At 50.9% G+C, this 10,676-nt stretch overlaps 1 protein-coding gene across 1 annotated transcript in view; it reads right to left on the reverse strand.

Annotated features, from left to right (window-relative positions):
• Positions 1-10,676, reverse strand: part of LAMA5 (laminin subunit alpha 5) — a 317,451-nt gene that overhangs the window by 14,198 nt on the left and 292,577 nt on the right. Inside the window, exons 66-73 of the mRNA XM_015425665.1 lie at positions 10,046-10,177; positions 9,485-9,636; positions 8,992-9,124; positions 7,244-7,384; positions 5,687-5,817; positions 5,404-5,571; positions 3,520-3,652; positions 493-632 (exon numbers count right to left, since the gene is read on the reverse strand). Coding sequence (XP_015281151.1) covers positions 493-632; positions 3,520-3,652; positions 5,404-5,571; positions 5,687-5,817; positions 7,244-7,384; positions 8,992-9,124; positions 9,485-9,636; positions 10,046-10,177 — 1,130 coding nt within the window. The remainder of the gene's footprint in view (positions 1-492; positions 633-3,519; positions 3,653-5,403; positions 5,572-5,686; positions 5,818-7,243; positions 7,385-8,991; positions 9,125-9,484; positions 9,637-10,045; positions 10,178-10,676) is intronic.

Here is a 10,676-nt window from a genome sequence, read left to right on the forward strand (position 1 = left end):
AAACACTCTTTGTTTTTAAGAGATTCCGTTCATTCAGTCTTGGCCTGGAGGAGAAGTCTGTGTCACTGGAACCCGGCACTGTTTTAAATCTGCTCTGCGTCGAACGCAAAACGGAGGCGTGAACGGGACTGCTCCTGGCCTGAGGCATTTCTCTGTCCCCAAACCCCTTTTTCACACAGAAGACTCAGAACTTTTCTTCAATCTGTATCTAACATCCAGACAGAAGAAGAAGACTTCTGGAGACCTTGACCGCCAGTACACTGTTATGTGTACTGTGCAGATTGTGTTCTTGGTTTTTTCTTCTGGAGTGTAATTAGCTTCTTGGCCTTACTGAGAACTCCTCTTGTAGGCAGATCTGCTCAGTTTCCCAAGCCTAAGCTGGAGAAATATCGTAGACCTGCCGATTTCCATAGTCTTACTTCACCAAATAAGGAAGGAATTAATGGGAAGGGAGCAGAGATGGCACATATTTTTTTTATTTGGGACGTATACCTCTCTTGGAATGTTGCTGGGACGTCATCGAATTCCAAACGGCTCACTGAGGAGCCCCCGAACTGGAAGGAACCTTTGATGGTTCTGGGGTGTTTGGGTAGCTGGCAAGTCTCGTCCTTCAGCACAGCCGTGCCCACCACCTGTGAGGAAAACAGCTCAGAAATCTCTCTGTCTCGAATGAAACAAAGTCTATACAAGATTCCAGACGCTGAGAGAACAAACAGCTTGGCTGTGGGACATTCTGACGGCTAGATCTTAAAACGGGAACAAAACCGGGGATTTGGAGCATGAACCAAAATAAGAGCCACCAGCCTCTTCCACCAAGTAGGTCGTGCAAGTCTGCAAAGGCCTCCCTTCACACGGGAGGTGCTGGTGTTATGGACCTGAACCCCTGAAGCTCCCTTACACTGAATCAGGCCCTTGGTCCATCGAAGTCAGTATTGCCTACTCAGGCTGGCAGAGGCTCTCTAGGGACTCCGGTGGAGGTCTTTCACATCACCTACTGCCTGGTCCTTTTGTGACTGGAGATGGCAGGGATTGAACCTGGGGCCTTCTGCATGTCAAATAGATGCTTTCTCACTGAACCACCATCCCTCCCAAATCATGGCCTGGATGTTGCTCCTTTCTGTTCCAGAGATTCCCTGAGGATCTTCTGGGGGGAAAGAGCCAATACCACTTCCGTATCCGGTGCCAGACCAACCACTCGGGGTTGTCAAAGGGCTCCTGTGCTTAAGTGTAGCAGACAGAAAGGCTCTCTTTGCCCCATTCACACACCTCAAGTTGCCCTACGCACCTCTGTAAACAGCAAAATGGCACCCAGAAGTTAATACTATCAACCATCTCTACAAACCAACACACAACAAAAGCCGCATATTTTCATTCTGACTTGAGGGCTACAAAAAACGGCACTCGGAGGACTTCTCCTTGAGAGAGCTGCATTACCGCAGGAGGCCCCGTGTGGCCTGTCCTCACAATCACAGGAAGAGTGATTCTCCTTCCTGTGTTGCCAAGCCCTACTACTAGAAGGTGATGATATGCCACTGCTGGGGCAGGGCGTCGGCACAGAGAATGGCGGACGTCTAATCCACTCGCTCTGATCCCGATCTCTCCTTACCTCAGCCAAAGCGCATTAAAAAAACCAACGCACACCCTATGGGACATGCGAAAAGGTGGACGAACAAAAAAGGCACATAAAGGTACTGCTAAAACCTTCATAAAGTCCATAAACCTATCTGAGCAATCGAGACAAAAAAGCACCAGAGGAAAAAAAAACGCAGCTACAAAATGGCGGACGAGCCTGTTACCATAAAGACTTTGCAAGCAGCTTTAACATCGGCTCTACACAAAACGGAACAGACTATCCTGGAGAATAGGCTGCTGCTGCAACCCACATGGCCCAGAATCAGCAGGAGGGAGAGGGTGGGTGTGCCAAGAGGGGCCACAGCCGCTACGTGGCCTCACATCTTGACTCAAGGGGGGAGACGAACGGCACGGCCAACGTGCCAGGGCTACAAAACGCAGGCCCTCGCCCAGAGAGCCCCTCGCTAGCTCCATCTTTTCAGATCTCAGGCGCTAAGCTGGGTCAGCCCTAGTTAGTGGTCGGATGGGAGGCCACCAAGAAAGTCCAGGGTTGCAGCACAGAGGCAGGCAAAGGCAAACCATCGCTGAACACCTCTTGCCTTGAAAATGCTGTGGTGGTGGTGGTGGTTGGAAGTGCCATCAAGTTGCGGCTGACTTATGGCCACCCTGTAGGGTTTTCAAGGCAAGAGACGTTCAGAGGTGGTTGGCCATTTCCTGCCTCTGCACAGCAACCCTGGACTTCCTTGGAGGTCTCCCATCCAAATACTAACCAGGGATGATCCAGCTTAGCTTCTGAGACCAGACAAGACCAGGCTAGCCTCGGCCATCCAGGTCAGGGTGCTGAAAACCCTACGGGGGGGGGGGGGCCACCATAAGTTGGATGGGACTTGATGGCAAAAAAAAAAGAAAAGAAAGAAATGCAGAGGAAGAGGCCCAGCGGACAAGGAATGGTTACATTTCAGATTTGACTGGCACGAACGTTTCCCCCCGGGGTGTGTGGAAAATGGGAGGGGGGCGGCAGTTCATGGCTGATCAGAACCTTGGGGTGGGCGGGCAGGTGAGTGGAAGGGACTAACCCACCTCTGTGAAGCTCAGGAGATGAAAGGGTGTCGCTGCTTGCACAAAAGGGCCAACTTCTGTGCAAGGAATGGGGAAGAGCTACTCTGCATGCTTCCCAGGGCCCTTCTGCCCAGTGCAGGTGTGATGCTCAGTAGTAACTGCACCTTACTCTTTACAACTTTATTACTGTTAAAAGAAAGATCATAGCCCTCTGTGCTGGTTAATGGGACAAACTGTTAACAGGTGATGTTTGCCAAGGATGAAGCCTTGGTATGTCGGCTGGGAAAGGTCATGTTTATTCAACGGTGAGCTCGTTAGTAGGGAAATAGTGGATAAAATTGGTAGGTAGAAGGCTGGGTTTTTCATCTCTCGGTGATGGAGGATTCGCCTGCAGCTGAACCAGACTATCAGGAGGAGAAACTGATGTGCGGCAGGTGAGATTCAAAGTTTTATTTCCCTCCTGCCTCAGAGACTCTGGCTGGAGGAAGGACCTGTTTCTAAAGGGAAAGTGAGATAGTTTAAGTACCTGGGTTCTTTTCTAAGTGTTCTGTTTCGGGCTCTTGCAAGTGCTGATGTTTGTTCTTTTGGAAAATAAACTGTCTTTCTCTTGAAAGATTGTGGTTAATTGATGTGCATTTGGGATCTGATAAAGAAAGAGCCCACGGCACCTCTAGTGAGTTTCCCTTTCTCCAGGTCGGGAGGAGGGCTATATCACAGGCTGCGCCACAACAGGACAGGCTAGAAAAGGAGCCCGTCTTCCATCATCCCTGTCCCTGTGGATGACCGTTTCTCCATTTCAACCCACAGCTAAACACTCCTGGGGGAGGAGGGGTGCCCGCTTTTGCCAAGGACTGAATGCCCGCCAAGCCAAGGGAAGGTTTTCATCACCTTGGGTTTCCATTTGTCCTTCTTCTCTGACGCCCTCATTTCCTGTGGCTGCCGATCCCGGGGACAGTTCATGGTCACGTTGACGCTCTCCGTGCTCTGCTGAAGGTCCACGACGACCTGTGGGTCCAGTTTCCTATTGCAGAAAGCGAAAAGGAGCTCAACAGCTGTTCATCCAGGACTGCGGCCAAGCAGCAGCTGTTGGGAAGGTGGACGAGGTCTTTCTGGTTACGTTCGCCAGTCCCGGAAGGACAGAGAGTTTCAAAGCATCAAGGGCAATTTGTTCTTTCGACGCCTGGATAGCCACAAAACTCTAGCTATTATTGCACTCACTTGCAGTTGTGTGCTAGACTGAAGTCGATACTTAAAAAAGGAAATTCGGGACCCTGAGCTCCCACCACCACCACCGCTCTCTGACTCCACTAAAGATGACAACTGCCTGCCTTACCTCTGAGGGTCTTCCCAAGATGCACACCCACGGGAGAATGCGGGGAGCGTTCTCGGACATGCACTGTACTCATGCGGAGTGTGATGGAGCGGCCAACAGGTCCAGCATATGGACGAAGTATGTGCCATACACACAGCAGAGATTACAGTTTTCATGTGCACAGTAACTGCACATCCCTTCCACCACTCAACATGAAACACAGAATTCTTCTATCAGTCAACCACGGACTGCAGTTTATATGTTATTTTTCATGGGTTGCATTTATAAATATGTAGCATTATCGAGCCACAAGTTGTACCTCATGGCCATTTATTCAGGTGGAGCCGGAGATCTCCCAGATTTACAAATGATCTCTAGACTACAGAGATCAATTCCCCCACAGAAAACCACTGCTATGGAGGCTGGGAGGAGGGCAGGTGTCAGGCTCTTGCATGAACTCACTCCCAACAACACTCTTTTGGTAAAGATTTGTTTATTGAGATATGTAGCTGTCAAGTAGAAGCCATCTATGTCGGAACTGACTGCCTTTGGCGCCAGCCCTGGTATTATACATTATTCAAACAGTACCCCCCCCCCCCCCCCCCGGGCTACTGTTCCCTTTCTGTGGCTTTGTGATCTGTTGCTGGTTTTTTTAAAAAAAATAATAAATTGCTAATTTATAAACAGAGAACACCTAGCAGAGAGAGAGGCTTCAAGGTCGCTCACGTTCTCCCCATCCGGGAGGCTCTTAAGAAAATCGTTCCGAAGCTAAGCAGAGCAGGATCCCACACGTCCACTCACTCACTGCGCCCCCACCCCAACAGCCCAAATACCGAATGGTTACAAGCGATTAGACAGAAAAGAGAAATCCCATGGCAAACGAGGCTCCGAGTTTGACAGCAGGATCCTACCCCTGTGCTGCTTCTCTGATCTAAACCAGAACTATGAAGTTTGCTCCACTGGGGACACAGCCACAGGTCAATAGGGGACCAGGTCTTTTCTCACCGTGAAGATGACAGTGGCCTTAGAAGGGAAATTTCTATAAAGCAAATAGCTTGGGGGGAAAGGAATAAAGCCCCACCAACCCCCCCCCCCAGAATCGCAGTCCCAGTCCCATTAGAAACCTCCACTGAGAGCAATGCTCCCTCTAAGCTGTGGAGTCTTGTGAGCAAAAATTCTACTTTATGAGCTCCTGGCATTAAAGTTGTGAGCGAGCGATTGGGCTACTGCATAAATGAGTTTGCTCTGGAGCCCTCCTTCCTGAGCTGAGACAAAAATCTGTGAGCTGGAGCTTAGAGGGAACACCGACTGGGAAATCCTGCCATGGAACTCCCCCATCACACTTGAGTTGGCCCTGCTGAGAGAAGCCGGGAAGGGGAGAAAACCCCAAACTACCTGGGGAGAAGAGGGAGGTGGGCCTTTGAGACAACGGGAGGAGCACAAGGCCTGCCCGCACTCACCGTCTGACAAAGACGTTCCCGATGCAGCCAGAGAGGTTGCCCATTTCGCTGAGCTGAGGCATTCCGCCCAGGTGGAACGGCACCCGCTCCTCCGGCGGCTTCTGCCTTCGGTGGCGATCGGCCCCTGGCTTGGTCCCTTGGAGCTGGTCGTCAATGTAAACCCGGACCCTGAAAGGGAAATGCGTTTTGTACCAAAGGGGGGCCCACCGGCTCATCTGGGCCTGGGGGGGAAAGGGGATGTGAGGGACTGACAAGCGAGACAAGGAATGGCTCCGGTAAGTACCCTGCGGAGTCGCTGTAGATGGCAACATAGTGGCTCGTGTCGTCTGCATACGCGTCCTTTGTGGTCAGTTCTGTCGCCAGGACGTTCACGGCCACCCTGCCGTTCTTCAAGGACACCTGGCAGACCCCTTCCTAAGGAGGAAGAGAGAAAACAGACCCTCAGATCTTGGACAGCAACTTGCCCCCGAGGTTACTGAAGATAAAAATGAGGCCATTCATCAGGAAGGCTTCAGGTAGGAGAGACGGAGCTGCCCTCTTCCCAATGAGGATAAATACACAAAGTCAGAGGAATTGTCACAGGAAGCCAGGCTTAAGGAGCCGCAATGGCACACAAACAGAGACCATAACGCTTTGTATTCAGAAGGCACCAGCATCAGTCTCTGGAACCTCCCATTCAAGGATCTCAAACAGAGGGAGCTGGGAAAGACCCTTCTCTGCTGGACAGCAGCCACCAGTCAGAGCTAGAGGCATCCATGGTTTGAGTGGTTATAAAGCAACTTCATAAGTTCTTCTGTAATCTAGCAGCAGCAAGAAGAAGACAACGACAAAGACAATGAAGAAGATGATGAAGAAGAGAAGAAGAAGAGATTGGATTTATACCCCGCCCTTCACTACCCAAAGGTGTCTCAGAGCGGCTTACAAACTCCTTTCCCTGCCCCTCCCCACAACAGACACCCTGTGAGGTAGGTGGGGCTGAGAGAACTCTTGACAGAAACTGCTCTTTTTCAAGAAAAGCTCTTGTCAGAACTACAGCTTGCCCAAGGTCATCCAGCAGCTGCAAGTGGAGGAGTGGGGAACCAAACCCAGTTCTCCCAGATTAGAGTCCGCACACTCTGTGGATTTATACCCCGCCCTTCACTCAGAGTGTCTTACAATCTCCTTCCCTTTCGCTCCCCACAACAGACATCCTGTGAGGTAGGTGGGGCTTAGAGAGCTCTTTCGGGGACTGCTCTTGAAAGAACAGCTCTGAGAGAACTTGTGACTGACCCAAGGTCACACCAGCAGCTGCATGTGGAGGAGTGGGGAATCAAACCCAGTTCTCCCAGATTAGAGTTCACGCTCTTAATCACTACACCAAACTGGCTCTCCCAAGGGGTTAGGAGCTGTCCTTCCCTAGAAACTAGAAATGTCAGGGGACAGCCTGTTACCCCAGGCACTTTGGGGGCAGAGCAAGGGGTGTTTGTCGCACAACATGTTGATATCACATGGAAAACTCGAATGTGACACTGACACGCTGTCCAGCATCATTTCCACCTGCCATTTTTCTCCTACCAGCCCAGAAGGAAGGAGGGGCCCAGCAGCAGAAGACTGCCTGCTCAAAGCCAGAGAACGGTATGCCTGCTAGAAACACAGGGAATCAATCAAGCTTCCTGAACTTGCCTGCCACCCTGAGAGAAGGCACACGTCATCCTTGCCGAACCATCTACCTAGGGAAAAGGTGAAGCATTCCTATGGAATGAAGACCCTGCCATGGAGTTACCTGCAACAGGTTGTGACAAGGAGCCACTCGGGTGAGCTAGAGGAAGAGGCAAGCCCTTAAGAGACAATAACGACATACCCCTGTAGCATGGTGGTACATCAAGCCATGGCTCTGGCTGGTGCGGAAGCTGAAGCCGGTGTAGAAGTCTTGTAAAGAGGGGACGTTCGGCAGCGACAGGGTCAGGAAGCCGTGACCGTGGAGTTTAACTGAGCGAGCCACCTGCAAAGAGGCAGAGTCACTGCAACACCAGGGGGAAACTAAAAAGGCAGAGCTGCAGGCTAAAACAGGAACTGAATGTCAGGTAGTGTAACTGCCACCCAGCGGCCACCGCATAACACTTCAGATGCGGGAAGGACAGACAGTGCTCTCCTGACACATCACAAGCCTAAGAGTAGAAGGAACCAATATTTCGGAGGCGTTTATAGGCTACAGAATAAGATTAGAAAAATAAACCTAGGTGATTGCAGCATGTCGGTTGAGCTACACACTATGGGTGAGGTATGGAGACCCCAAGGGTCACATGCTAATCTGACTTGGAGGGAAGAAATCCCTTCCTTTACGTTTTAGTTAGCATTCCGATAAGCAACCAATGCTATTGAAGCACCAGCACGGGTAACCTTCAACATTGCATGACATATGATAGTAAGGATATTACATGCTTCTAGTGATAATTGAGGGTGTTGCCGAGAACACACTCCAAGACCGGTAACAAAAAAATAAAATAAAAAAATCACCACTAGTTACATGCAATGCTATGCCAGCCTAGTGGATTGTGAAACTACTTTCTCCCAATAACCCCAGGGTTTTGGCTTTCAAGTCTTCACCCTGTATTTTGGCTGGGAAACAAACAAACAACAGCGAGCATGGAAGGATAATAAGAAATAGGCAAGGTGGTGCCTGATCATGGTGCTTTCTCGTTTTCTCGTGGTGCCCAACGGGTGTTATAACCATTTCAGAAAAAGCTGTTTGCATGAGATCTGCATCCCTGTGGCACGAAAAGGGCATGCCCATCCAAGAGACAAAGGTCCTAACCAAGAGGTCCACTCTGAAAGGGAAACAAGGTCTCTAGAGGTGCAGCTGACTGTTGATATTCAAGAGCTGCGAAGGATTTCCTTCTCAGCCTATCAGACATCTATATTCTTTTCCATGGGATATCCTGCATGTACATCAACGGATACCAAACGCAGCTCTCCCTCAAGGCCAGCTCCAGGTTTTTTTTTTGGGGGGGGGGGGGGGCTGGGCACAGTGTGCCCTTTGCTTGCTCTCCTCTTTCTGCCCACCCACCCACCCGGACATACTCCCGAGGGCTGTCCTCCCCTGCCTGCTCACAGGCCCTCTCACCCTTCCGCTGACAGTGTGGGGTGATGTGTGCAGCTGGTGGGGCTGCCCTCAGGGTCCCCAGAAGTGCTGCCACCACTGTGCGCCACCTGCACGACCTTCCCTAGTGGCAGAGGGCAGCGTACTGAGCAGGCAGTGCTTGTGAGAGGAGGGGAGGAAGAGAGCCTGGCTGGCTGGCTAAGGAAGAACGTGGGCGAGGAAGCCAGTGGGTCCTGACAGAAGTCTCAGGCCGTGGTAGCTGCCCCATCTTAGGGTACATGCTGGTGCTGCCCCTGCTCACCCTTCATACAGTAGATCTATCCTTTTTCCTGCCACAGCCCAGCAGTAGCACAGACAAGCTCAGTGATAAAAGCACTGCAATAATTCACTGAACTTCACTGGCCAACCGCTGGGAGACAGATGGCCACACCAGATGGACCTCTGGACTGATCCAGCAAGACAACGTTCTCATGTTCGGCAAGAGGACAGAGCTCGCGCATTCTGCTCACCAGGAGGTCCGAGGTACACCCATAACTCACTCCCGTGGTGTTCATACGCTTTAAATCCACGTATTTGCCATGAGCCTTCAAGCCTTTCATGCAGCCCCGGATGGATCCGCCTTTGGGGAATTTCTTCTTCAAGCTGAAAGAGAACATCTGCCGTCATGGAAGTTGGCAGAGAGGAATGGATGGGAGTCTGGCTCCTTAGCGCTTCAGTGAACTTTGGTAAGGAGGAGGAGAGGAGAGGAAGCAAAGTGACAAAATCCTCTTTTAACAGGCCACACAACTGTCATGACTCAGATGGAGAAATAACACTTCAAAAGAACTCCCCCCCACAGAACATGCACAGGAAACCATGTATTGGCATCTTAGCACACTGTGAGGCTGAGAAACATGCAAGAAATCTTGACATCTGGGAATATTAGCAAGTGCACAGGGGTGGGGGGTGGGGTGGGGATACTATAAATCCGGTTTCAGGAGACAACTGGAAAAGAAGTCTTACCTCTCGGGCAAAATGGACACAGGTACACCACCCAGGTAATAGGAAGTGGCATTTTGTAAAGTGTTTTCGTGCTCCAGCGTGAAGATGGTGGATTGCTCCAGACGCACCAGAATCAGATCCTTGTTGGCACGTTTGAAGAGGAAAATATGGATCTGGAATCGGATAAGAGGGGGGAAGCAAAACCCTTTTCATCCTCAAAGGAGAGGTTAGGTGATGGTGGCCATTGAGATGCAAACAATATTGTCCTCAATACAGGCCCTCCTCCCAAGCCTAGCGGATGGGCAAAATACTAGCCTATCAGCTTGCCAATGGCATCATCCCCAAGAGGTCCTCCATCACATTTTCAGAAACGCATCCAGAACATGATCCTTGAGGAGGTACGAAAGCCCCATCGCTTCCTCGCAGCCTGATATCTGAAAGGCCCTTCGGTCATCTCAGAAGGCTGACGTGGGCTCCCTTTCCCAGATGTGCTCCCGCCCATGAAGGGAATACAACTCCCACGTCTGTGCCGCGTGGCACGTCACGGATCAAAGTAACCCAGCCCCTTCCGTGGTTATTTACCCCTTTGTTTGTGTTGCTGCTGATGGCCAGAGTTTCAGGGTCCTTGAAGGGTGGTGCCATCTGAACTTCTCCGGTGAAGTCATAGTAGAGCACCAGCTTTCCGTCCTGAACGGCCAAGCACAGCATCTGGCCCTGGGGAAGAAAAGTAAAAAGAACTAAGGGCCCTTTTCAGCTCATTGATCCTGGGTACTGACATCCCTGCGTGCAAGGCTACCCATCTGCCCCGGGCCTTGTAAGGGAAGAAAGAGAGAAACAAACAAGGAAAGCGGTACAAAAGACACGGCGGCGTCTTTTTTTTTTTTTTTTGCAGTCCTTGGAGCAAAATCAAACAAACACAAACGTTACCATCTGCTTGTGGTGCATTATCTGGGAGAGAGAAGCCTCGCCATCCTGACAACAAACACAACTCTACTAGACTCTCAGCCAAATGACCCCTTATGGCACGGCAAGAACCTACAATCAACTCTGCTGGATCAGGCTAAGGGCACATCTGGCCCAGTGTCTGGTTTCCAACACTGACTGGCCAGGTGCCTCCAGGAAATTCAAAGTCAGGTTATTAAGAGCCAAAAGCCCTCTTGCTTGCCCCCCCCCCCCCCCCCCCCCCTCCACCCAACACACACACCTTTTATCT

The sequence above is a fragment of the Gekko japonicus genome, unplaced genomic scaffold (assembly GCF_001447785.1).
Source record: "Gekko japonicus isolate JY-2015 unplaced genomic scaffold, Gekko_japonicus_V1.1 scaffold1202, whole genome shotgun sequence".
NCBI lineage: Eukaryota > Metazoa > Chordata > Lepidosauria > Squamata > Gekkonidae > Gekko > Gekko japonicus.